Source organism: Jaculus jaculus, chromosome 3 (genome assembly GCF_020740685.1).
Source record: "Jaculus jaculus isolate mJacJac1 chromosome 3, mJacJac1.mat.Y.cur, whole genome shotgun sequence".
NCBI classification, from domain to species: domain Eukaryota; kingdom Metazoa; phylum Chordata; class Mammalia; order Rodentia; family Dipodidae; genus Jaculus; species Jaculus jaculus.
Genome location: NC_059104.1, coordinates 60,713,571 through 60,736,943, shown reverse-complemented (window position 1 = coordinate 60,736,943; position 23,373 = coordinate 60,713,571). Strand labels below are relative to the sequence as shown.

The window sequence follows — 23,373 nt, the reverse complement described above, 5'->3', positions numbered from 1 at the left end:
GAGGCCTTGGTACACCCATTATTGCATGTTCTCTCTCTCCCTCTTCCTCCCCCCCCCCATAAATAAATAAAATTTTAAAAAAGAAAAACGTGTAGTATTTCTCCTTATGCTGTGAGTACAAACATCCCTTTCTTCTTCCTTCCCTGCAGTGTTGGTTAGCATGTCTTTTGTAAAGTCATTTATTATCCATTTAATAAATAAGAGATTTTGGGCTGGAGAGATGGCTTAGCAGTTAAGCGTTTGCCTGTGAAGCCTAAGGACCCTGGTTCAAGGCTTGATTCCCCAGGACTCATGTTAGTCAGATGCACAAGGGGGCGCACACGTCTGGAGTTCATTTACAGTGGCTGGAGGCCCTGGCACACCAATTCTCTCTCTCTATCTATCTATCTGCCTTTCTCACTCTGTCTGTCGCTCTCAAATAAATAAATAAATAAATAAATAAATAAGAGATTTTTTTTTAGACAGCCTATTTTAAAAGCCTTCAATGGCGAACATAAAATAGAAATGCCAAGTTTCTTGTTTATGTGAACTACATTCAGTGAATAGAGTGTGGACATCCTAAGCATCTTATTCTTTTTTTATTTGAGAGAGAGAATGGGCATGCCAGGGCCTCCAGCCACAGCAAACGAACTCCAGATACTTGTGCCACCTTGTGCATCTGGCTTTATGTGGGTACTAGGGAATCAAACTTGGATCCTTAGGCTTTGTAGGCAGGCATCTTGACCATTGAGCCATCTCTTCAGCCCCTAAGCATCTTATTCTAATCTGAAGATATAATAAATAATGATGATAGAAGATAGATGATGATGGTAGATGGATAGGTAGGTAGGTAGGTAGGTAGATAGATAGTTAGGCTGCTTCAAGCAAGTCCCACTGTTACACAACCTCTATGAGCCTCTGCTTGCACATCACCCAGGCAGGAGCCAGAGGCTATGCTGCTGTAAGCATTAAGAGCATCACCCAAAGACTGCGTGGAATTCCTGCACATAATGGGAATAGCTAGTGCTTTGAAAGTGCTCATGGGACTTGGGGTACAGGAATAGAAGTTATCAAGCTCTAGAATTTTCGGGAAAATAAACCTTGAATTGGGAGGTAGAGGCTGTAGCCCCTATTTGTCTTTTTCCTCCAACTTCTCACAGCTTCATGATCCCGAGTCCTCCCCGCTCTACCCATCTTTACTTCACCTACAGCATTTACTCACAGCATCTAATTCTCAGAATAATACTCATGCTACTGTTGTGCCCATTTTACAAATGAGGAAAACAGGCCACGACAGGTCGATAACGTGACCAGCTAGGAAACATCACGGCTAGGACAGACAGCCTGTCAGTGGGTTACATAGGTGCTCATTCTGCTGTGCCCCACTGTCTCCCGCTAAGCAGTGCACCTTCAGAGGCAAAACAGAATTCAGATGATGTAATATTTTTGAATAAACTCTAAGTGCTAAAATATTAACCCATGTTGGAAAACTATCAAAGACAGGAAGAAAAAAAAAAAAGGTTTTCTGACAGGAAAGAAAACAGCCTTATGTGCTTCCATTTGACCATCTCTGAGGGAAACATAATTTTCAGCCATGAGAGCTAGACTTGACCATTGGCTCTTGAGAACATCATTCCACATTCAATAGTGTTCAAGAATTCTTGGGGTCCTGCTTTGGTTTTAATAGCCATTTAATACTTGACTCAGGTTGTGACTTATTTGCAGGTGTTACTCCCCCACAGACAGCTGGTTACATAGAGGTTACTGATCTTCAATCAAAGAAACTCCGATACATCCCTATCCCCAGGTAATCTATTTTACCATTGCTTTTTTGTGTTGTGTCATAAAAATGAGTGAGTTTTTACTAGACTCTGAACAAATGTGTTTTTTTTTGTTTTTTTTTTTTTTTGCTTCCTTAAATAGTAAGCTCTTACCCCCATAGTTATAGTTGGTTTATATCTTGCAGCTCTTCTGCATGCTTTTGTGGCATTTTTATTTTCATTTTGGGAAAATATTAAAATATTTAAAAATATTTTACATAGGTATAAGTCTAACAACTTCTAGCATTCATTCTCTCTTGTTTGATCTGTTCTAATACCTAGCTCTTCTGTACCAGAAATAGCATTGATACTGTTGCAGAAACTTTAATGCTTATGAACTTTATATATTAGTTTTCTGAAATAAATGCATTCCAAATGTCAAGGGATTTTAAATAGCATTTGTTTAATATTGGTTCTAACTATACTGCTGCACATCTGTAGTTATGACAGCCTCACTACAGCCAGAGATTAGCTTGGAGCTCATTACCATTCACTGCTCTTTTATTGACCAGTAGTGAAACAAAGCCTTTCAAGCAGCTGGACTCAAGAAATAAGGCAGAAACAAAAGCAGTCATCTCTACTCCCCTGCAGCCGTGCTCTTCTGGTGTGTTCTTGCCATTTCTCTGCTCTCAAGCCCAGCTTTCACCTGGGCAGTCTGCTTAGCCTAGGCTCCTTCTTTGTCCTTCCCCTGTCTCTCAGGCCAAAGCCTCCTTCCTCTAATCTTTCTACTGTAGATTATGATCGCATCCCCTCCTCTAATGTGCTTTGTCACATGTGACTGAACTCTTTCCAGGACAGTAAACAGAGAAGCCTGGAAAGCTTTCCAACTTAGAGGGAGGTCAGGGACAGCAGAACCAGTCAGTCACGCAAAATGTGCCAGGCCACCTTTCTTTACCTTCCTCCAACCCCCAGAGGAATGCAGTACAGAAGAGCTCAGCAGCAATTTTATTTCTTAGCATGTTTATGTGTGTGTGTGTGTGTGTGTGTTTATGTGTATGTATATGGGAGTATGTTTTATACTCAGTGAATATAGTCAAGTTGGTACCATTGTCCTCCCCACTCCCCCTGGCCCCTCCTTGTTGAGGTATATGGGTCATGCATTGTGAAGTTGGTCCTCAATTATGGGTAGGAGGAAATGTCTCTGTGTATCATGACCCAACATGTAGCTCTGACATTCTTTCAGTGCCCTCTTCCGCAAATATTCCTGAGCCATGTTGGGTCTAAAGGTCTGCTTCAGTGATGAGGTCTTGGGAGCCTCTATGTCTCTGGATATCTGATTTGGTACGAGTTGATTGTTCTCTCTGTGTTGATCTCTTTCACCCTTGTGTTGGTACCAGGTTCACCAACAAAACAGCACCCTTACTTGTTTCGCCAATCATTCTTAGTTTTAGCTGAGGCCCTTTTGAGGTATGATGGAGTGGCTCTTTCCTTAGGATCTACAATTATCTGAAAAAGAGAAGCAGATTCTCCAACAGAGAGTAAAGTTAGCACCAGATAAATGGGATAACCCTTATTTTTTTAATAGGTGTAGGCCCTCTTGTAGCCCATGATTGATGGTAGCTTGATAATGGAGAGTGGGCTCATTTATGGATATGGTTCTCACTTGTTTCCCAGCTTCAGCTATGGGTTTCATTCCACCAAGCAGATCACTTAGCTACATCAAGAGCAGTTGGTTTCCCACCATGGCTATGCATCACTATTGCATTTGTGTGAGCATCATGACAGGTTATTTGCTGCTAAGTAGGTTAGACCATGAGTTGCTTGGACAGATAATTGGTCATTTTCCCCAGTCACCCATGTAGCACCTTCTGGCACTAGATGCACTGACTGTCTGGGGACTGACTCTCTTTCAGCTTCCAGCCATGTTACAGTTCAACCGCATATGGTGTCTTCAGCAGTAGGGTCTTACCATTAACCTTTGGTGGGTCATCAACTACTCTGACAGAAATCTGTCGTTCTTTTAGGAAACCTTGTAGGTCTCTCTGATCAAAAGCTCATTGGGGATGATAGCCACCTGCTGCCCAAGAAGAGAAGGAAGCAAAGATAAGTAGTCTTTTTAAAAGAGTTAGAGAGAAGAGGGAGGGGGTTGGGAGGAAGGGAGGGAGGGAGAGAAGGAAGGAAGCAGTAGAAGATTAAGGTCAGTCTTCATCATACCCTCTCCAGTGCCTTGTACCTCAGGTGTTCCCTCTAAGAGCCTGGTGAAGGTTCAACCATTTGGTCTTCCTTTCAGGATATAGAATTTTATGGTACCATTGCCATTTGGGTCCAGATTTGTGTCCCCCAGCCCCTGCCTTACCCTTCCCTTCCTCTGCTCCCACATTGTTGTCCGGTCCTCAAGATGCTTGCTGAGTATGTCAGCATCTTGGGTAGATTCAGGTTAGGTGCTGTAGATGAGTGAGATTATGCAGTGATTATCTTTCTGTGATTGGGTAAGTTCACTGAGAATGATCTGTTCCAGGTTCAACCATTCTTCTTCAAATTTCATTGTGTCATTTTTTTCTTACTACTGTGTAGAATTCCATTGTGTAGATATACCACATCTTAGTTATCCATTCATCTAGTGATGGACATCTGGGTTGTTTCCAGCTCTTAGCTATTACGAATTGAGCAGCTATAAACATGGTTGAGCAAATGTCTCTGGACTGAGGTTTGAAGGTTTTTGGGTACATGCCCAGTAAGGGAATAACTGGGTCTGTTGGTAGATCTATAGTCAGCTTTATTAGGAATCTCCATATTGCTTTCCAAAGTGGATGTACCATCTTTCATTCCCACCAACAGTGGATGAGGGTTCCTATTCCTCCACATCCTAGACAGCATTTATTTTCATTTGATTTTTTGATGTTTGCTATTCTTACTGGGGGAAGGTGGAATCTCATAATTGGTTTAATTTGCATTTCCCTGATGATTGAGGATGATGAACATTTTCTCAAGTGTGTGCTTTCCATGTGTATTTCTTTCTCTTTGAACTGCCCATCCAGCTCTTTGCTCCATTTTGTGAGTGGGTTGTTTGACTTTTTATTGTTTAGGTTTTGAGTTATTTATAGATTCTAGAGATTTGGCCTCTGTCAGTTGGATATTCAGCAAATATTTTCTCCCATTCTGTGGGTAATGTATTGGCTATGCTTATTGTATGTTTTTCTGTGAAGAAACTCTTCAGCTTCATGTGATCCCATTGGTCGAGTGATTGTTCAAGATCCTATGCTACTGAGGTTTTGTTGAGGAAGTCTTTTTCCATTCCTAAATCATGGAAAGTTCCTCCTATATGTTCTCCCAGTAGTAGCCAAGTTTCTGGTCTTATATTGAGGTCTTGATTCATTTGGACTTGATTTTGTACATGGTGAGATGTGTGGATCAAGTTTCAATATTGTGCATATGGTTATCCAGTTTGTCCAGCACCATTTGTTGAAGATACTGTCTTTTTGTCAGCCTATATTGCTAGGGCCTTTGTCGAATACCAAGTAGCTGTGTTGCTTGACCCAAAGTCCAGGTCCTCAATTCTATTCCATTGGTCTATACTCCTGTTTTTATGCCAGTACCATGCTGTTTTTATTACTCAAGGAGAAGCTCTATAATGGCAGAAGAAAATGTGAACAGAGGATAGACATCACTTCCTGACCAACATCAGATGGATAGCAGCAGGAGAGTATGCCAAACACTGACAAGGAGAAGCTCATCCCCAACAATACACCACCTCAAGAAGGCTCCAGTTCACAAAGTTCCACAAGCTGGGGACCTAGCATCCAGACAGATAAATTTATGGGGACACCTGAATCAAACCACCACAATGAATTTCATGAATTATATCTAAGAACTATTTACTAATTATGTGAAACACAGCTCTTACCTCAAAGACAATAGAGATAGGTTCTTCTGAACTAAATATGAATGACCATGGCCTTGGAAATGACATGTTCTACTGTGGAAGTGTTTACATAAGCATTTATAGTCAAAAAACAAAAGAAAGTCATAATCAATGCATTTACCAAATTCATAGGTTGGAACAGCTAGAAGGGAGGTTATAGCAAAACAGAAAACTCTGCTATAGGTTTCAGATGCTGTCTGATATCCTTCTTAACTTTTGGATTAATGGAAACTGGTGGTTTGTTAAATTAATACATTCTAAATGTTATGTCTGATAAGTGAAAGGATGTTAAGTCTGATTTAGAAAATAGGTGCTACATGGCTATTAAGATGATAAATCTAATCCAAGATCACTTTGACCTTGCAGCATTCCATGTCTGCAGAATCACAGGGTTCTAATCAGTCATTCAGCCTTGTGGAATCTTCACATGGATGTGGCTTTTTTTCTAGGAATGTCAATTCAAACCGGCTTCATTGCCTGGACTATCAATAGAATAAATACTTCAAATAAGTATAATAATATCTTCCTTAAAATACTACTTATTTATTCAACTTGTGGTGGCACATTCCTATATCTCAGCTCTTGGGAGGCTGAGGCAGGACGATCATGAGTTCAAAGCCAAGCAGGATACACAGCAAGTTCAAGACCAGACTAGGCCATTGAAAACAAAATATCCTTGTTTTTATATTCATGATTGTCTTGCCTCATGTTTACAAACTCAGTATGTTATCACTCCTGACTTCTATAGCCTCATGATCTTCGTGTGCTGCAAGATAGGTAAGAGCAGGTATAATATAGTGCAATCCCGCACAGGAGAGAAATGTGGGAACAGCCCGCCAAGGCCAAAGGAGCCTCCCTTTCCAGCAATGAAGAGCATTGCAAGAGGAAGGTGTCACCATTGTGCTTTGATTGTATGGTTTCTGACCTATACTTTTGGTTCCTTTTCTAGTTCCGACTCCCTCTCACCATACACAACATGGATATCTGCTATTTCGGACACAGATGCTCTAGTGGCTGAATGGGACAAAAGCAGCATTGTTACTGTTGATATGGGAGGTCGTGTCAGGCTTTGGGAAACTGGACTTGAACGACTGCAGCAGTCACTGATGGAATGGAGAAACATGATTGGGCAAGACAGTGACAGACATGTGCAGGTATCACTTAAATTGACCTTTCTTTAGATTGTGCTTTCAGATCTAAATTTGGTTCGAGGTGCCACAGTAGGGAAATTTCTGGTTTAACAACTCAAGTATGGTTGTTCAAATAGCTAAAATCATCTTAGACTCAAAGAAAGACCTATCTACCCATCTAGTGAAAAGTAAAAGTGTGTTTTTGTTTTCTGTCAGGACTTCAATGGTCAGGCTACTGACAGCGCCACATACAGACGCAGTCAACCTGTACTTCTTCAACATAAGCATAACCATGTTCCAGCTTCCTCCTTCCATCTGCTCTCTTATTAGCAAGGTTGTTCGGAGCTCTGAAGCTACCTGGGAAACCGAAACACTGAAGATGCAGTGTACAGCAGACTCTTTGAAGGCCAAACCTCTAGACTAGAGAAAGTTAGCTGCATAGGCATCCAGTAGAGTTTTACCAAGTGCCTGTTTCCAGACAGTACAAACTCAGTCACAATGAGTAGACACAAGCCTGCACTGGAGACAAGTAGAGGAATAGCCTGCCAGTGCTAAAGGAGACCCAAAAACTGCAGAAACCACTCAGCACCTATGCTTGCTGGTGTTCAGAACTAATTAGAATGAGGAAAGCCATAGATCAACTTCTACTTAAGCATAAAAGGATCAATTTGTATTAAATTAAATTTGTATTGAAATCTTCAGAACAAACCTTCTCTGTTTACATGTCATTTTTATGTAGCAAAAGAAAAGGTAGGTTCCTACATGCTGTTGCTCTACTAAAAACTGATCAAGATAAGAATCTCCACTAACTATTCCATTACTACTAAGTACTGTTTTGTGTGATTCTGATTTTCCTGAAAAGAAAATAAGTATATTTGTTAATGAATAACATATATTTCCTTTAGGTCCTGAAAAACTTATAAGAATGTTTTTTAAACTCCAAATTAAAATAGGATAACCTGCCAGGCATGGTGGTGCATGCCTTTAGTCCCAGCACTCAGGAGGCAGAGGTAGGAGGATCACTGTGAGTTCGAGACCCTCCTGAGACTACATAGTGAATTCCAGGTCATCGTGGGCTAGAACGAGATCCTACCTCGAAAAAACAAAATACTAACAGTAATAAAGAATTAAATAGTAGTTTCATTTGGAGAACTAGATATTGGCTAACATTCTACTTTTACCTCAGTATCCCTTGGGCCATTTTGGTTAATAATAAAAACTGAAGAACATATTTGAGTATATGCCTTCATGTTAAGTGGCCAGGATGAATTATCCATATGATCTGTTTTAATTTTTTGTCAAATCTCCTGGTAAATAATGAGGCAGTGTACTTAAGTGGTCTTATTTAGGACTGCTTACATTATTATTCACAAGTAGATTACACAACCAAATCCAAATGGAGTCATTCAAGGTAATAATATTTGTCTAATACAATTCACTTCCTGTTCAATCCGTCAGCCCCATTTATGGACACTTCATGCAACAGAGGTTTGTTCCTGATTTGGGTGATGGAAAATCCCTCTCCTAGAAGTAATGAAAACTGACAAGTTCTTGGTACCCACCTATTACTGTAGGCATCTTTCCCTGTCACTGGTTGAGTGACCTGATCGCCATCTAGTGGCCAAATGTGATTTCTGCACATCACTAAAAGTAAAAGACCTTTGTACTCCAGCAGTTTTGAGGCCTGCTGGCAAGTTTTCACAGTTCTGTCTTAAGGTAGCTCCTGTTGGGTGGTAAAACGTCCTTTAAGTCAGCAGTAAGGTCAGGCAAACACAGTGTGTCAATGCTTTCCCTGTCATGATGAAAAGTCCCCTAGAAACTGTGAGCAGAAATAAACCCTTTCTCCCATAAGCTGCTTCTGGTGGGGTTTTGTCCCAGCTATACAAAGGTAACTGCTACGATCATTCCATGTTTCTTTGATTAGTAACTCTGAAAGCAGCCTGGTTCATGGTTCACAGTTATGGAATGATTCATGCTTTGTAAGGTTGTTCCATGTCTTTGGGAATTCCCTGCCATCTCTCATGGTGGCATTTCAGTAGACCAGGTTTTTATCAATATGATCTTGCACTTTGCATTTGTGCTGACTCTTGGGCAATACTTCCATTGACTTTTCTATCACTTAGTCCTGTTAGAAAAATCCAGCCCTCATGTGTTTCAGGTTTTCTGGAGAACCTACTGAGAATGAAAAATCCCCTGGAAAGAACAATACACAGGAATATGCTGATCAACCAGCTCTCAGGAGACAAGGAGATGGGAGAGGTGGGGTGCTAACAATGCTTGCCAAGTTCGGTGGTGTTAACATTTCCTCCTGGGCTAATTTCATGCTAGCAGAGGTTAACAATCTTCTTGCAAAATCATGAATATTTAGCAAGTATCTCTCATAAGCTGATAGAGTTTGGCTCTGTTATGCCACTAGCTTATTTCTCTTTATCAACCAACTCTCTGAAGAGAACTATGGCAGTTGTGGAAGACAGAGATCTTTCCTGGCTGAAGTAATGAATATGTGGTTAGGGAGAGAAAAGGAAAGGGGTTCAGACAGCATACATAAGATGGTGTCATGCTCCCTAACAAGAAACCTATAGTTGTTACAACTACAGATTGGTTTGTTCTCTTCTTTTTCTGTAGTGGTGGGGCTTAAATCCAGATTCTCATGCATGTTAGGCAAGTGCTCTACCACTGAACTACATTTCTAGCCCAGCAATGCCTATCTTGAACAATAATTTGATTTGCATTAAGAATTGGAAAGAACTATGTCCTCAAGTAAGGAGGCCCTCATGGGTTCTGGTCTGGGGACTGCCTTTCTATGTACATTCAAGTTCATTAAAAACTTGCCAGTTACTTTTTACACTCTTCCAAAAGTAATGCTTGTACACACACTATGCACTGCACACACATACACCAAAAAAGATGTCAAATCTTCAACCTGTCCATTGTTCTGGAATATTTATGACAGCTTATTGAAAATACACTTAATATAACAAATACATCACAATGGCTGTAAAAATAAACCTTCTGACGATTATGTTTTGAAGAATTATACTTTTTTAACTCTTAAGCAGCATAGTTTATTGTTTAAGAACACGATACTTGGAGTAAACTTCAAATCTCTATTCAACATTGCATGCGATTTTGGGGAAATTATTCTTTTAAAGCTTCATCTTCTTATTATAAATATAATGCCATGGTACCTTACAAAGTTATTGTAAAAATAAAGTACACTTAAGCCTGACACAGAGTAAGTACTCGGTAAATAATGAAAATTGGAAACTTAGAATTTGAATAATATTGGGCTACAGAATTATTTAATGTTCATATGGAAACAAAGCCACGCTTAAATGAAATAGTGTTACCCAAACCTAAATCATGGCCCAGTGAGTTCTCAAATTTATCATCTATCTTAGTGTTAAAATGTAAGCTTTGTTTATAATCCTGCTTGGAAAAAGTTTTGTCAAATCCAAAAAAGGAACTGAAAAAACAGTGTCTGCTTAAGCCTGTCAGCTTGAAGAAAAGCAGAAAGCCAATGATAGGACAATTGTCAGCAGAGGATTATAGTGTTTAGAGTTATTCAAAAGACAAATTAGAACCAGAGCAAAAAACATGCAGCAAAATATACATCACTGCACCCAGGTTCTGAGAACTGTGACAAGCACATCACAATTGGAGCTCTCTGTCTTAGCTTTTCCTTTTCCTGTTTTTTTTTTCTTCTTCTTTAGCTTTTGTCAGATTCAAGACTCTATACCATATAGCTCTGAAGATTTGTGTGGGGGTTGCACTAAAATTTGGAAGATGGATTGAAAGCCTATATAGTCATCTCAGCTTTCTCCTCCATTCATGCTCTAGCAGCTGGCAGGAGACTTAATGAAGACTTACATAGCCTAGGACAGGAGTGAGACCAGACACCAACAGGAAGTAATGACCACTTCCTTTACATAGTAAAGATTACTTGGACAGAAAATTAGGAAAATCCTCCTTAGAAAATGACATGGCCAAGAAAAGAACCTTCATGATACTAGCATCTAGACCTGCAGCCCTGAGAATCTTACAAAGATCCACTTGTTGGCAAGCCCCATCTTTATACACCCTCTGTCCCCACTTTTTACTGTTCTATTCCTAAGTATTAATAAATCACTTCCAAAAGGAGGGAAACAAAATGTACAAGCAAAGAAAAACAAGCTGAAAAGTAGAGGTCGTGAAGATTATAGAAAAAAAATTCATAAAGTGAAACCATCAGCAGAAATAGGTTAGATCCCTTTAGTCTCAGAAAAAGAAGAGATAATACAGTAATGAAACAAAACCATTCCTGGTTAGCATTAAAATGTTGGGTGGGAAGACCATGGGAACTACAAAGTGGTAGTAGAAATAAAAAGTTTAGTAGAAGGGAATGGAGTTTTGGGACTTTTCTAGAATACAAAGAAATGTCAAAAGAAAACAATAAAGTTTTATCTAGTGTAAATTCCAGAAAGAGAAAATGAGAGAAAGAAATGGCACAAAATGTAAGTAAAGGAAGTTTCACTGAACTAAACAGTAGGTGTACAATATAACATATAAAATACATACATACCTGTATATCCATTTGGAAAAATTAATATTTTATTATTTATTTTTAAGAAGAGAGAATGGGCAAGCCAGTGCCTCTAGCCACTGCACACAACTCAGATACATGTGCCACTTTGTGCATCTGGTTTTACATGGGTACTAGGGAATCAAACCTAGGTTGTTAGGCTTTGCAGACAGGTGCCATAAACACCGAGCCATCTCTAGCCCTCCATTTGAAATTTTAGAACCCCATATTTAATGAAACCACTGGGAAAAGTGGAGAACAGGTTGTCACCAGGCTTCACAACAGCACTAGAAGCTGAAGAGAAAAATCAAAGGAGGGAAAATAATTTCCAACCTAGAATTTATATACAGCTACTGTATTAGTGCATTGTACAGGTGGCCGAAAGACACTGTCAAAATGTGTGAACCTTTAATGGCTTAGATTGTTTCTCAGGAGGCTACTACATGTTGTATTCTCACCAAAAGGAGAGTAAACCAAGAAAGAAGGCATGAGTGGAAAGTGGCTTTAGTCAAGGAAAAGACAAAGGCCACTAATTCCTAAAAGACAGTGACAGAATGCTCAGAGTGGCAATGTATTCAAGGCCTGAAAACAACCACTTAAAAAGAAAATAGGGGCTGGAGAGATGGCTTAGTGGTTAATGTACTTGCCTGCAAAGCCAATGGACTTAGGTTTGACTCCGCAGTACCCAATTAAAACCAAATGCACAAGGTGGCACACATGGCTAGAGGCCCTAGCATGCCCATTCTCTTTCTCTCCCATCAAATACTAACCAGGCCCAGCCCTGCTTAGCTTCTGAGATGGAGTGCAGCCAGGATGGTATGGTCGTAGACCATTCTTTCTTTCTGTCACCTCTTTCTCCCCCTAGGAAGGAAGGGAGGGAGAGAGAGAAGAAAGAGGTTGGGGAGACAAACAAAATAAAAATATGAAGTAAGGACTGGAGAGATGGCTTAGTAGTTAACATACTTGCCTGCAAAGCCTAAGACCCAGGTTTGACTCCCCAGAACCCACATAAGCCAGATGCACATGGTCGCACATGTGTCTGGAGTTCATTTGCAGTGGCTGGAGGCCCCTGGTGTGCCCATTCTCCCTCTCTTTCTCTATCTAATAAATAATTAATTTTAAAAATTTTAAAAATTGTGAAGTACTGTGTTATAGTCCAGTGATATGAGTAGACTAGTCTGGTGGAGAATTTATGTAATATTTAGTGATAGACCATAAATCAGAGCTAATATTTAACGAAGGCTACTTAGGCAGTACATTAGTTAGTGAGAAAATTAAGAAGTAATGTTATAAAATAGTATTTAAACTATAAAGTAATAGTACTCATATAAATAATACATAGTGATGATAGCAACACAGCACATACTAAAACATATTCTTGCATAGAAGTAATAAACCAGTAGTATGTTAACTATGCAGTAATATGCACTATTATAACATACAGAGCAATGTATAATGACAACACAGCACAGCACATACTAAAGAATGTTCTTTATAGTAGCAATAAAGCAATAGCATGTTAACTATAAAGTAATAGTACTTTTATATACATAGCAAAATATAGTAATGTATTACATACTAAAGCATGATCTTTATAGTAGCAACAAAGTAATGGTATATGGCATTATGTTAATTCTAAAGTAATATGTACTGTTGTAACAGATGCATAGTAAGGTATAGTAATACAATATAGCACATACTAAGGCATGCTCTTGTATAGCAGCAATAAAGTAATGGTATATGATAGCATGTTAACTATAAAGTAATGTGTACTATTATAATAGATATATGTTGTGACATAAAACAGCATATTGAAACATATTCGTATAGCAATAAAAAGAAAACAATGCTGATGTTTGATAGGAGGATGAGAGGAGAAATGTGAAGTAAAAGAGATGAAATAGACCTTACTCTTCCTACTAGGAAGGCAATGCACTATATCTAAAATGGAAAAGTAAAAAACATATATTACTTAGAAATACAGAGGTAGGGCTGGAGAGATGGCGTAGCGGTTAAGGTATTTGCCTGCGAAGCCAAAGGACCCAGCTTTGATTCCTTAGGACCTACATAAGCCAGATGCACAAGGTGGCACATGCATCTAGAGTTCATTTACAGTGGCTGAAGGCCCTGGAGCTCCTGTTCTTTCTCTCTCTCTCTCTCTCTCTGTAATAAATACAATAAAATAAATACAGAGATTTAAAAAACAGAAGTCAATGCTCACTTCAGCAGCACATATACTAAAATTAGAATGATGAAAAGAAAATTAGCATAGTCCCTGTGCAAGTATGACACACAAATTTGTGAATAATTCCATATTAATAAAAACAAAAGGCAGAAGTCACAGTAAATAGGGCTGAATCAGTTGCCTTTAAAGATTGAGGGTCTCAGGGGTAGGACAGATAGTAGGACATGAGATTGCCACGTTTTGGTCAGTAAGCCCCAGCAATTCTGCAGTCTCTGCCTCCCCATCTCCACCCACAAGACTGAGGTTACAGACAGACATGGCCACTCCTAACTTTTTATGCAGGTCTAGGGAACTTAACCCTCCCAGGCCTTCATGCCTAAGCAACAAATTGCGCTCCTATACAATGAGCCATTTCCCCAGACCCAAAGTTGCTATTTTTATTACATGTCTTCTAGTACTATTTGAGTTATTAAACTACGTACATTTATAATTTGATAAAACTTATTAAAAATAATAATTGAGAATTCATCGAGTAGAAAACAGGAATATGGATAGGCCTGACATAGTTTCTCAGGAATATATATATTCTCAATAGAACTAAATAACTTGTTTAATTCTTTTCACTTCTAAATGACTCAAGGGTTCTAAGTATAGAATAAAATTCATCAGCAGTCTCAATGCGATGATGCTGAGGAGTCTTGAGAGCCACTGGTCTTTAATCCATATTGGGAATTTAAGAATACAGGTTCTGGGCTGGGGAGATGGCTCAGCAGTTAAAGGCATTTACCTGCAAATCCTGCTCTTCTGGGTTTGATCCTCCAGCACTCATCTAAGGCCAGATTCACGGTGTGGTACATGTGTCTATTTGCAATAGCAAGAGGGCCTGTACATTCACATTCATATTCTCTCTGTCTCCCTGTCCCTCTCAATTTTTTTTTTTTTTTTTTTGAAAAACAACCTAGGTTCTGTTGTCAGAGAAACATGGCAGCAGCAAGGTACACACCAGCAAAGGCAAGCAGGCAAGATCACTGCTTTTTTCTGGGATCTATGTGTTGTCACCAGAAGAGCTGCCCACTCTGGGAAAAGTCTTTCCCCCCCTCACTTACTCCTTCCTGGACATATCTTTACAAACCATCCCAAGAGGCTGGATTCCTAACCCAAATCAAATTTAAACTTTTCATGGAAAAGGCAAAGGAATGAAAATATGCAAAGCACTTTTAAAACAAAGAACAAGGCTGGAAGAATCATATTACCTCAAGTTTAAGATTTACTGCTAAACTAAGTTATCAAGACAGTGTGATGTTGGCAAAAGGATGAAAGAACAAATCAATGAAACAGAATAGAATGTCCAGAAATAAACCAGAGACATACTGCCAATTAGTTTTCAGCCAGGCTGCTGGAACAATTGGACATCCATATGCAAAACAAATAGGAAGCTCAATTGAAAAATAAATTTTACAATGCATAAATAAAATTACTTGAGAGCTGCCATTTCAGAAGTAATGATATATTGCTATGCCATTTTTCATTCATTACTAGTACTATCTGTAGAATGTGAAGCTAATTTAAAAAATTATTCCAGCTAGTACTTTAAAATTCTTAAAGTTAAAACAGCAATTTGACTAAAGGGTTTTTTTTGTGTGTGTGTTTGTTTTTAAGTCTCATCCCTTTACTGTTAACTTGGGAATGAGAAATTCAAGTGTTTATTTCACACATTGGGAAACTGAGGCTCAAAGAGGTTAACTAACCTGCTTGAGGTCATACAGCTAGTTGTGATAGGACTAGTGGTTTATAATATGTATTTATTTATTTATTTGTTTGTTTATTTAAGAGAGAATGAGAAAGAGGCAGAGAGCAAGAGAGGGAGAGAATGAGTGTCCCAGGGTCTCCAGTCACTGCAAACGAACTCCAAATGCATGTACCAGCTTGTTCATCTGGCTTATTTGGGTCCTGGGTAATCAAACCTGGGTCCTTTGGCTTTGCAGACAAGTGCCTTGACTGCTAAGCCATCTCCCCAGCCCATGATCTGTATTTTTGATCTACCCTACCCTGTTATCCAAGCACAGTCAAGCAACTCCCACTATTTAGTCATATACCCCAGAATTCCAGAATATATCCCCCTGCCAGAAAAAAACTGAAAATGCCGTTGAAGCTAGGAACTTGGTGCTTGTGTCTGTGTCAGCCATTAAGTTACAGAAGTGGATGATCTGAGGAGACAGGCGTCACTCAACAGCTCTGAGTGATCAGTACTGAGAATGCTTGTGGATGCCCTTCAGTAATAACAGCAAGCACAAGTCTCGGTGATGCTTAGGACATTTCTTAACTCCCTGACACTCTTCTCTTTGGTAAGTAAGTAAAGGTGTTGCAACATTTCCAGCATATTCAAGTGAGCAAGGTGACAGGATCTGAACTTGGTTTCTAGAAGAGCCCATCTGTGGATAGGAAAGTGGTAACAGGAAATACAGTTGAAATAGGGGTAATTTTACTAGGTATCCCAACCTCCCCCCTAAACAACTATAAGAATGTCAAGTGCTTGCCGAGAATCAATGGCTACCTCACAGGAGGGCTTGTCCCTACTTAATACACAGGACATAGGAATTAGGACCTCTTTCTCTCTGAGGATTCATTGAATCAAATCACTGTTGAGTGCTTATAGGAAAAATGATGCCTCTTTGGTTTAGGAAGTGTGATTGTTGGCTCCACAAGTCCACATGATTGTAGGAAACCTAGATCCCAAGCTTTTTCCTTCCTTGGTGTCATTCTAATGCTATTTAGGATAAAAGCAGCAGAGTGCCAAATAAGCAGAAGTCAAGGCTGCACAAAGAAGAGAAGAGAACCCCCAACATTCCTTTATGGTGGTGTTGCAGTCAACTTCTTTTTGTTTGTTTGTTTGTTTTTTCAAGTTAGGCCCACACTGACCTGGAATTCACTATGGAGTCTCAAGTTGGCCTCAAACTCACAGCTGTCCTCCTACCTCTGTCTCCCGAGTGCTGAGATTAAAGGCGTGTGCCACCACAGCCAGCCAGCAGTTAACTTCTTGATGTGGATACTAAACACCCAGCCAGAAGCAGCTCATGGAAGGAAAGGGCTGATTTCAGGCTTACAGTCTGGAAGGAAAGCTTCATTGTGGCAGGGAAAGCATGGCATGGACTGTCATATATCTGGGTGGAAGTAGTCTAAGTACTGAGCTTGTGACTGGGCTAATAAACCTCAAGGCAAGCCCCTAGGAACACTGCTCCTCTAGCAAGGCTCTGCCTCCCTGACTGCCAGCAGCTGAGGATCAGGTTAATCATAAATACATGAAAGTTTCAGGGCAGGTTTCACATTCAAACCACCACAGATGGTAGTTTTGTTAACCTAGATCATTCCATTGTTTGCTTACCCAAGATGATGATTTAGCTTTTGGAGCTCCATCGGTTAAATTTGACATCCCATATCTCATAAGACTTTTAAAAGTTTCAGATGTATTCTTTTATGAAAGTGTTTCTAGGAGTCACTGTTTGAGTTTGTTTCAGAACTTTTAGCAAAAAACTATTCTTATTATTGTGGTCTAATTAAGTATCCCTGTGTTTATACCGAGGTCAGAATTCTATTGCTAGTAACAATTAAACACTGGATAGATATATCAGTAAAATACTCCATTTGAATGAACATTGGGGCCCAGGTCCCAAAGCCATACAGTCATTTGTTTGCACCAACAAGAGATCCTATTGTGTGTATGTACATGCATGTATACACATACACATAAATAAGTACATAAAAATAAATAATTTTTTTTACAGTTTCCTAATGGTTGGGCATGGTGACACATGGCTTTAATCCCAGCACTCAGGAGGGCAAGGTAGGAGGATTGTTGTGAGTTGGAAGCCACCCTGAGACTACCTAGTGAATTCCAGGTCACCCTGGCTAGAGTGATACTCGACCTCAAAAAAAAAAAAAAATCAATCAATCAATCAATAAAAGTTCCCTGAGATGCCACCACATCTCCAATCTTATGGTTTCTCCTTGGAATCTCATCCTTTAGATTCTGTTGGTCCCTCCCCCCATACTTCCAGTTTATTTATAACCATAAAACAACAGTGTTTACAATCCAAACCTGACTTCAGGAAGGTCAACAAACCACCATTTCCTAGGCAGATGATGATGATACAAGCTGGGACATTGGCAGTTTTTCAACTATTGAATTATAGGGGTTGTGGATAAACAATGCATATGTGAGTTCTTTAAAAAAAAAAATCACTAAGCTAGTTCTGGTGAAGCACTTAACATTGAGCTACTGGCAGATACCGAAATATGGGGCATAGTTTTTATTCTTACGGTCTTCTTCTATGTAGCTGGAGAAGTGAGCCTATCTGTCATGAAACAGTAGCAAGTAGCCAAGTAAGCCAAGTAATGTGTCCTTCAATTTTGAAGTAGGGAATTGGGGTCCTGGGAAGTGTGTGTAGTGTTGTGGGCAGCTCCATGGTGCTGGAATGGACACCCAACTAGATCATAGAGGAAGGGATTTGTTTCAGGCTGACAGATCAGAAGTTCCACCAATGGCAAAAGAAGCTGCTTAATTCCATACATCCAAACAGAAAGAAACAACTGCAGCAAGCAAACACCATGCAGCAGCAAGCAGGAACTGCACAAGCTCAAACAGCTCTGTGCATATGTTTTAGGCTGGATGCAGATCTGCCAGTGACACGCCCACTCTAGCTGGAATCTGTCTGCTAGGGGCTAAATTACAAACTCAATAAAACATTTGAGTCTGTAGGGCCATACATTTACACTATCACATTCACACCACCACATGTAGTTCAAAGGAAATGTGTCTATATAGGTGAAATTTACAAACGAAGTAGTTGGAGCTTAGCCTGGTTATTTCTTGTAGTTGTTCATAGTGCTAGGGAGCTACCACAGATCAAACCCAAAGCCTCATGCATGCTAGGCAAGAAGTCTCACCAAACACATCTCTAACCCAGGCTTTAAAGGATGTACTTGAATAATTAAGAGAGAAATTCATTCCAGGTACTTTCAGAAAACATGACTACAGGTGTTCATATAAGAATTAGTGTGGACTTTTTGCATAGTAAGAGAGAGAACTGTGCCTGGGATAGGATCACCACAAGTCCAGGGATGATTAGGTGCAGAAGCAAATGCCTCAGCTAAGTACAAAGTCCAGAGGGTGACTCCAAGTTCAACACCAACTATCCCAAGGAAGTCAAGGAGTATACAAGAGAGCAAGGGTAAGGATGGGACTGGTTTAGAGCCAGCAGAAACAAATGGACTGGGGGATTTGAGAAGACAGGGTATGGGTTACTTTCCATACAGTCTTACTGACATAGAAATTTTTAAAGGAATGGAAAGAAAACTCACCTTCCATGTAGACTTTAGTTTAGCCTGATGGTTTCCTGAAGCTTGTTGTGTGCCAAGTTCAGTTCAAGCACATGACATCCATGTGAAGTGCTGTAGTAAGAAGACAGGTGTGCGGGAGAAAAGACTCTACGAAAACCCAGGAAGGTTTTCAGATTCTCTGAGTGGGAGTTGCTGTGTGTCATTGAGTAGCTGCAGTAGGAAGGTGGATCTGGTAGAGGGTGCAGGCTAGGAAAGAACCACAGGGAGGCAGGCAAGTTATATATATATATATCTGTATATACATACATTATACACTCCCACACACACACAAATATACAAGCAAGTTACCAATAAAATGTTCTTTGCTCCAGTTCACCATGAACTTTGATTAGCAGATCTCTTCAAATAAGACCTTTGTGCTAATTCTCATTCATGATATAGGCAGGTTATATATCATGTATGGTTTTAAAAAATCTGGAATAACAAGGCTATGCTGCTAGTTAAAATAATCACTTTCCCTTAGACCTCTGAAGAGAAAACCTGGTATTCATGTGATTCCAAATTTATTAAGGGCTCAAAATCCAGGTATGGTGGTTCATGTCTAATCCCACCACCTGCTAAACTGAGAAAGGAGAATTGTGTGTTCAAGGCCTACCTAGACTACCCCCCCCACACACACACATACAAAAAGATATGGTATTTTACACATATAATCCCATCACTTTGGAGTTATAAGAAAGGGGATCAGAAGTCCAAAGCCAGCCTCTTCTAATAGTGAGTTTGAAGCCATTTTGGGCTACATGAAATCTTGTCTCATAAACAAAGAATGTAAAATAATATTTACCAACAATACTGTTTTACTTCACACTAATCTAATCACACTAAGCTGCAAAAATGGGTTTACTAGCTTACAGAACCAGAGTCCCAGAGCCTAAGGTGCAGCTCAGCATGAGACCTAATCTGTCTCCCTCTCTAGTGTGGTTTCCTTCTCAGTCATTCCCCATTAAGCAGCAGTGCATGATTCTCATAGCTGGTGATTCCAGCAGAAGGAGCAGAGCCTCAGGAGTACTCCAGTATGCTGATAAGATCATGTGCTCATCTCTGAGTCACCGCCGTGGCCAAAGGGATGCAATACTCTTATCGTCAGACCTAAGCCTTGTCCCCGTAATTTGAGATGAGAGAGAAATAGATGAGTCTCATGTAAAACCCACAATTAGGAAATGGGGATGAGGGGGGAACTCTGCAAAAAAAAAAATAATAATAATACTGAAAGTGAAAAACATGGAGCTTTTCTGTCTTTTCTTTCCACAGTTTTTCCAGACCCTCCATGTGGGGTCTCTAGCCACGTGGATGCCTTTCCTTGGCTCTGTACTTCCCTCAATAAATATATTTTCAAACACATACATTTGGTGTCATACAATAAATTAAAGAAACACAGACAATTCTTTTTAAAAAATGACCATATCATGTCTTTCCCCTGCCTATCCCCCCACATAGCTTGGCCTATTAGAGTCAGCTCCTTCTAAGGGATGGCATGGTCTTTATATATATTGGTCTATGTATATATATTTCTAAGACATGGTCTTTCTTCTATATTCAGATTTCTTATAGATCAGAACAGTCATCAGATTTATTTTCTTTGTTTTTCTGTCAATGAAACATGCATGAAAAAAATCATCATTACCAAATGCAGTATGGTAACTAGGATAATAGATACTAACATCCATTCTTTTATTTTCCATGTTATTTCTGGAATGAGACTAAAGAAATGGGTTTGGCTTTTAAACTACATGTGAGGCAGAAATAAATACACAGGTTAAGTCTTCTCATGAGACTTTGCCAAGATTATGAATGAGATTTATCAAATCTGTCTTGACAGTGCTCTGATGGCATTGGATTTAGTGGCGTTCTCCACCAAAAGAAAGAGTTTACAGAGTAATTTTCATTATTTTTTCTTTTAGAAGTGAGTACCAAGCTGTTAAACATTTTATATTTTGAATTAATGGTGTGGGTTGAATAATCCCTTTCAAGAAGAACACACTCTGTAAAACCCCTGTGGGAAAATCTGAGACTTAAATAGGTCTTGTGCCCAAAAGGAAAGTGCTGTGCTCCATTGTGAGTCATCAACGCCTCGACCACTCTGCCTTCATATTGACATAGATATTGCCAGAAAAAGAAAACTGACATGCCATCAGAAATGAACCCCTATGTTATAGTCTGGTATGGGCTAGCCCACAGACCTCTGAACAATATAGGATTATTGCTAGGATCCATATTAGGGTAACTGGGGTTATCTTAGTCATCTTTTATAGCCCATAATTAATTTAGAAATTTAAAAATCAACCTCCTATCTCTGGCTTGATGGTGAAAGGAGTTTGGGATTGCTCTTAAAAGAGCTAGCTTCATGATACTGAATATAACTCGCCACCCAGCTTTAGTGGAAGGGAGGGATGGAGGGAGGGAGGGAAAGAGGAAAGGAGGAAGGAGGGAAGGAAGGAAAGATTTTTTCTAAAACTCCCTAGAATTTCCTTTACAAAATAGGTCTTGATTTTTCACCCTCTGTATTTATCTCTATATGCCCTAATCTTTGATGTGTTTGAAGGGAAGTCTTCACCAGTGGCACCTGCTGATAAAAATGGGGGTGGGGGTGGGGGAAGTCAGGCATGGTGGCATATACCTTTTTAATGCCAGCACTAGGGAGGCAGAAGTAAGAGGAGTTGCTGTGCGTTCAAAACCAGCCTGGGATTATATAGTGAATTCCAGATCAGCCTCAAAAAAAACCAAAACAGCAATAATAATAATAATAATAATAATAATAATAATAATAATAATGAGCTGGAGAGATAGCTTAGCAGTTAAGGCACTTGTCTGTGAAGCCTAAGGATCCAGGTTCAATTCCCCAGTATCCACATAAGCCAGATGCACATCTGGAGTTCATTTGCAATGGCTAGAGGCCCTGGTGTGCCCATTCTCTGTCTCTCTCTTTCTGTCTTATAAATAAATAAAATATTTTAAAATAACAAAAATAATAAAACATGGTAAAAAGCATCTCATTATTAGAACCTTAGATCAAGCTCTGTTTATAATTTCTGGCTTTGGGTGATTGAACCTTTTTGTTCCTTCACAAAACCCAATTATATCCTTAAAAACATTTTATCTGTATGTGTACTATAAATGTATATGTTTATTTTTTCATGAACTATATAAGAGTTGTAGACATGATGTCCCATTGCCTCTACATGCTTCCATGACTATCTCCTCAAAACAAGAGCATTTATTCATTAGAGAGACAAAGAGAATGGGCACACCAGGGCCTCCAGCCACTGCAAACAAACTCCAGATGCATACACCATCTTGTGCATCTGGGTGCATACTGGAGAATCAAGCCTGGGACCTTAGGTTTTGTCCTTAGGCTGGATCCTTAAATGCTAAGCCATCTCTCCAGCCCTGCTTATATTTTTAATTTTGTGTGTGTGTGATGTGCATGTTTGTGTGTGTGTGTACTCGTGTGTGGGTACATGTATATTCACATATGTGTGAGGCCACAGGTTGACTTCAAGTGTCTTCCTTGATCACTCTCCACTTTATTTACTGAGGTAAGGTCTCACACTTGAATCCAGAGAGTGCCAATTCGGCTCCTCTAGCTAGCGAGCTTGCCCTGGGGATCTTCTGTCTCTACAGATAGAGCACTGGGATTACAGGCAGATTGCCATGCCCACTGGCATTTATACGGGTGCTGAGGTTCCAAACTCTAGTACTTAGGCTTGCACTTCAAGTGCTTATCCACTGAGCTATCTCCTCAGGCCCCCTTATTTGTTCAAATTATTTCTATTGACATAGACCAATGTGGTAGTACAAAAATATTCTCATGTATTTTCATTGAATCAACTCAACTTAATAAGCCACCCACTGGACATGTGCAGGTAGCAGCTTCTTTGAGACATCTGCATTCCAGGAATTCTGTGCTTACCAAGTGTACATTGGATATGAGGATATTTGACATTTATCCTATAGTATTTAAGCATTAAATATTAAATTGTTCAGATTTTTCTTACTTATTTAACTAGAATTGTTACTTCTACTGACCACAGGAGGGTGTTAGAGAGCTTAGAATAGGAATATTTCTGGTAAATACAAGAACTTTTAAGTACTAAGTATAGTCAGTAGGCAACACAGAAAGCGTTAATCAATATTCTTTCCATAGAAAGTCTCTTAGGAGAAGAGCTCAGTTGTCAGTGAGTTGGTATGGTACAGAGGAATTTCCTCAGGCCAAGAATTAAGGGATGGAAATCCTCCTTTGGGAACCATCATTAATGTGTGGTTTTTGAGTGTTCATTCTACTTCTATGGGCCGTAATTTCTTTTTCTGGAAAACCAGGTAGATCTTTCAGGCTCTTCCACAGAAGGCAACAATGAAGACAAGGTCTAAAGTTTAAAATTGTATCAAGAACCTCCTCAATGCTAGTAGTTTTTTATTCTCGTCCTTTAATTATCTGCTTA

At 39.5% G+C, this 23,373-nt stretch overlaps 1 protein-coding gene and 1 non-coding gene across 3 annotated transcripts in view; both read left to right on the top strand.

Moving 5' to 3' along the window:
• Window positions 1-23,373, top strand: part of Vwa8 (von Willebrand factor A domain containing 8) — a 463,242-nt gene that overhangs the window by 342,487 nt on the left and 97,382 nt on the right. For both annotated transcript variants that reach the window (XM_004650767.3, XR_006636125.1), the window contains exons 36-37: window positions 1,705-1,786; window positions 6,611-6,815. In XM_004650767.3, coding sequence (XP_004650824.2) covers window positions 1,705-1,786; window positions 6,611-6,815 — 287 coding nt within the window. The remainder of the gene's footprint in view (window positions 1-1,704; window positions 1,787-6,610; window positions 6,816-23,373) is intronic.
• Window positions 13,566-13,672, top strand: LOC123459718. The gene has a single exon (XR_006636472.1). It is a non-coding gene; the product is annotated as a U6 spliceosomal RNA (small nuclear RNA).